We start from the raw sequence: 1,593 nt of genomic DNA on the forward strand, positions 1-1,593 counted from the left end.
GGATGTCACCTCTGTCACCCGGTGACGTGGAAGGGGAGTGCCAGCCTGGCGCGGCCTCGCTGGGACTTCACCCTCGTCCCAGCCCGTGCCAGGATCCGGGAAGCACCGGATCCCTGAGGCTCCGGGATCCCCGAGGCCACTCCTGGGCGCTGTGGATTTGTCCCCCCAAAGCGCCATCCCCAGGCCGGGCCCCGCTTCAGCGCCAGCAAACCCTCCCTATTAATAGCCTTGGCTGCCGGGCTGGGAATGCCAGGCCCCCTGCACAGCCCCCCGAGCGCTCATCCCAGGGATCCCGGCCCTGTCCTTCCCTCAGCACAGCCTCGTCCTAGGGATCCTGGCCCTGTCCTTCCCTCATGCCGCCTTGTCCCGAGGATCTCAGCTCTGTCCTTCCCTCACTGCGGCCTCATCCTGGGGATCCCAGCCCTGTCCTTCCCTCACCACAGCCCCATCCCAGGGATCCCAGCCCTGTCCTTCCCTCAGCACAGCCTCATCCCGGGGATCCTGGCCCTGTCCTTCCCTCACTGTGTCCTTCCTGTGCAGATCCAAGGCGGAGATGGGCCACACATGCCGCGGCACCATCAACTTGGCCACGGCCAACATCAGCGTGGAGGATTCCTGCAATTTCATCATCTCCAATGGCGGAGCCCAGACCTACCACCTCAAGGCCAGCTCCGAGGTGGAGCGGCAGCGCTGGGTCACCGCCCTCGAGCTCGCCAAGGCCAAGGCTGTCAAGATGCTGGAGGAGTCAGGTACGTAATTCCTGGATCCATGGCGGGGTCACGGTGCACTCAGGGTGAAACCCCAGTGCCTGACAGTGCCCAGGGCAGGATCAGTGTCCTCAGAGGGGGATGCCAGTGCCAGGTTCCCAGAGCCCCACAGGTGGCAAGAATCCCAGGGCAGGATCCCAGTGCTTGGAGGACTCAGGGCAGGATGTTAGTGTTCCACAGGATCCCAGTGTCCCCAGGGCAGAATCCCAGTGCCTCACAAGACCGAGGGCAGCATCCCAATGCCCAGAGAGAAGAATCCCAGCCCCACAGGGCACAGGATCCCAGTGACCCCAGGACAGGATCACAGGGCAGCATCAATGTCCTTAGGGCAGCCTTTGAGTTCATCACAAACCCAGTGCCCCCAGGGCAGGATCCCAGTGCCCCACAGGACCTAGGGCAGGATCCCAGTGCCCTGGGCAGCATCCCAGCATCTCCAGCAAGATGGTTTGGAAGGGTATGGTTGTGTCCATGCACATGTGACCCAAACAGGGTGGCAGGCACAGAGATGGACCATGAGACCTCAGGGGTTTGGGGATTCCCCTGTGCCCTTCCTGGCAGCCTCACCACCAGCTCCTGGTGTGAAATGACAATCCCACATTCCCTGTCCCTTCCCACCCGCAGACGACTCTGGCGACGAGTCGGTGTCGCAGACAGACAAGACGGAGCTGCAGAACACCCTGCGGATTTTATCCAGCAAAGTGGAGGACCTGAGCACCTGCAACGACCTGATTGCCAAGCATGGCACGGCCCTGCAGCGCTCCCTCAGCGAGCTTGAGGCCCTGCGGCTCCCCCCGGAGAGCACGGACAAGATCAAGCAGGTCAACGA

The 1,593-nt window shown here is 62.8% G+C and overlaps 1 protein-coding gene across 1 annotated transcript in view; it reads left to right on the top strand.

Moving 5' to 3' along the window:
• Window positions 1–544: 544 nt before the first annotated feature.
• Window positions 545–1,593, top strand: part of OSBP (oxysterol binding protein) — a 3,883-nt gene continuing 2,834 nt past the window's right edge. The window contains 3 exon segments of the mRNA XM_014309289.2: window positions 545–749; window positions 1,389–1,589; window positions 1,592–1,593. The exon segment at window positions 1,592–1,593 is cut by the window's right edge and continues 33 nt beyond it. Of these exon segments, the coding sequence (XP_014164764.1) occupies window positions 554–749; window positions 1,389–1,589; window positions 1,592–1,593 (399 nt within the window). The 5' untranslated portion in view covers window positions 545–553.

This window comes from Geospiza fortis, unplaced genomic scaffold (genome assembly GCF_000277835.1).
Source record: "Geospiza fortis unplaced genomic scaffold, GeoFor_1.0 scaffold450, whole genome shotgun sequence".
Taxonomy (NCBI): domain Eukaryota; kingdom Metazoa; phylum Chordata; class Aves; order Passeriformes; family Thraupidae; genus Geospiza; species Geospiza fortis.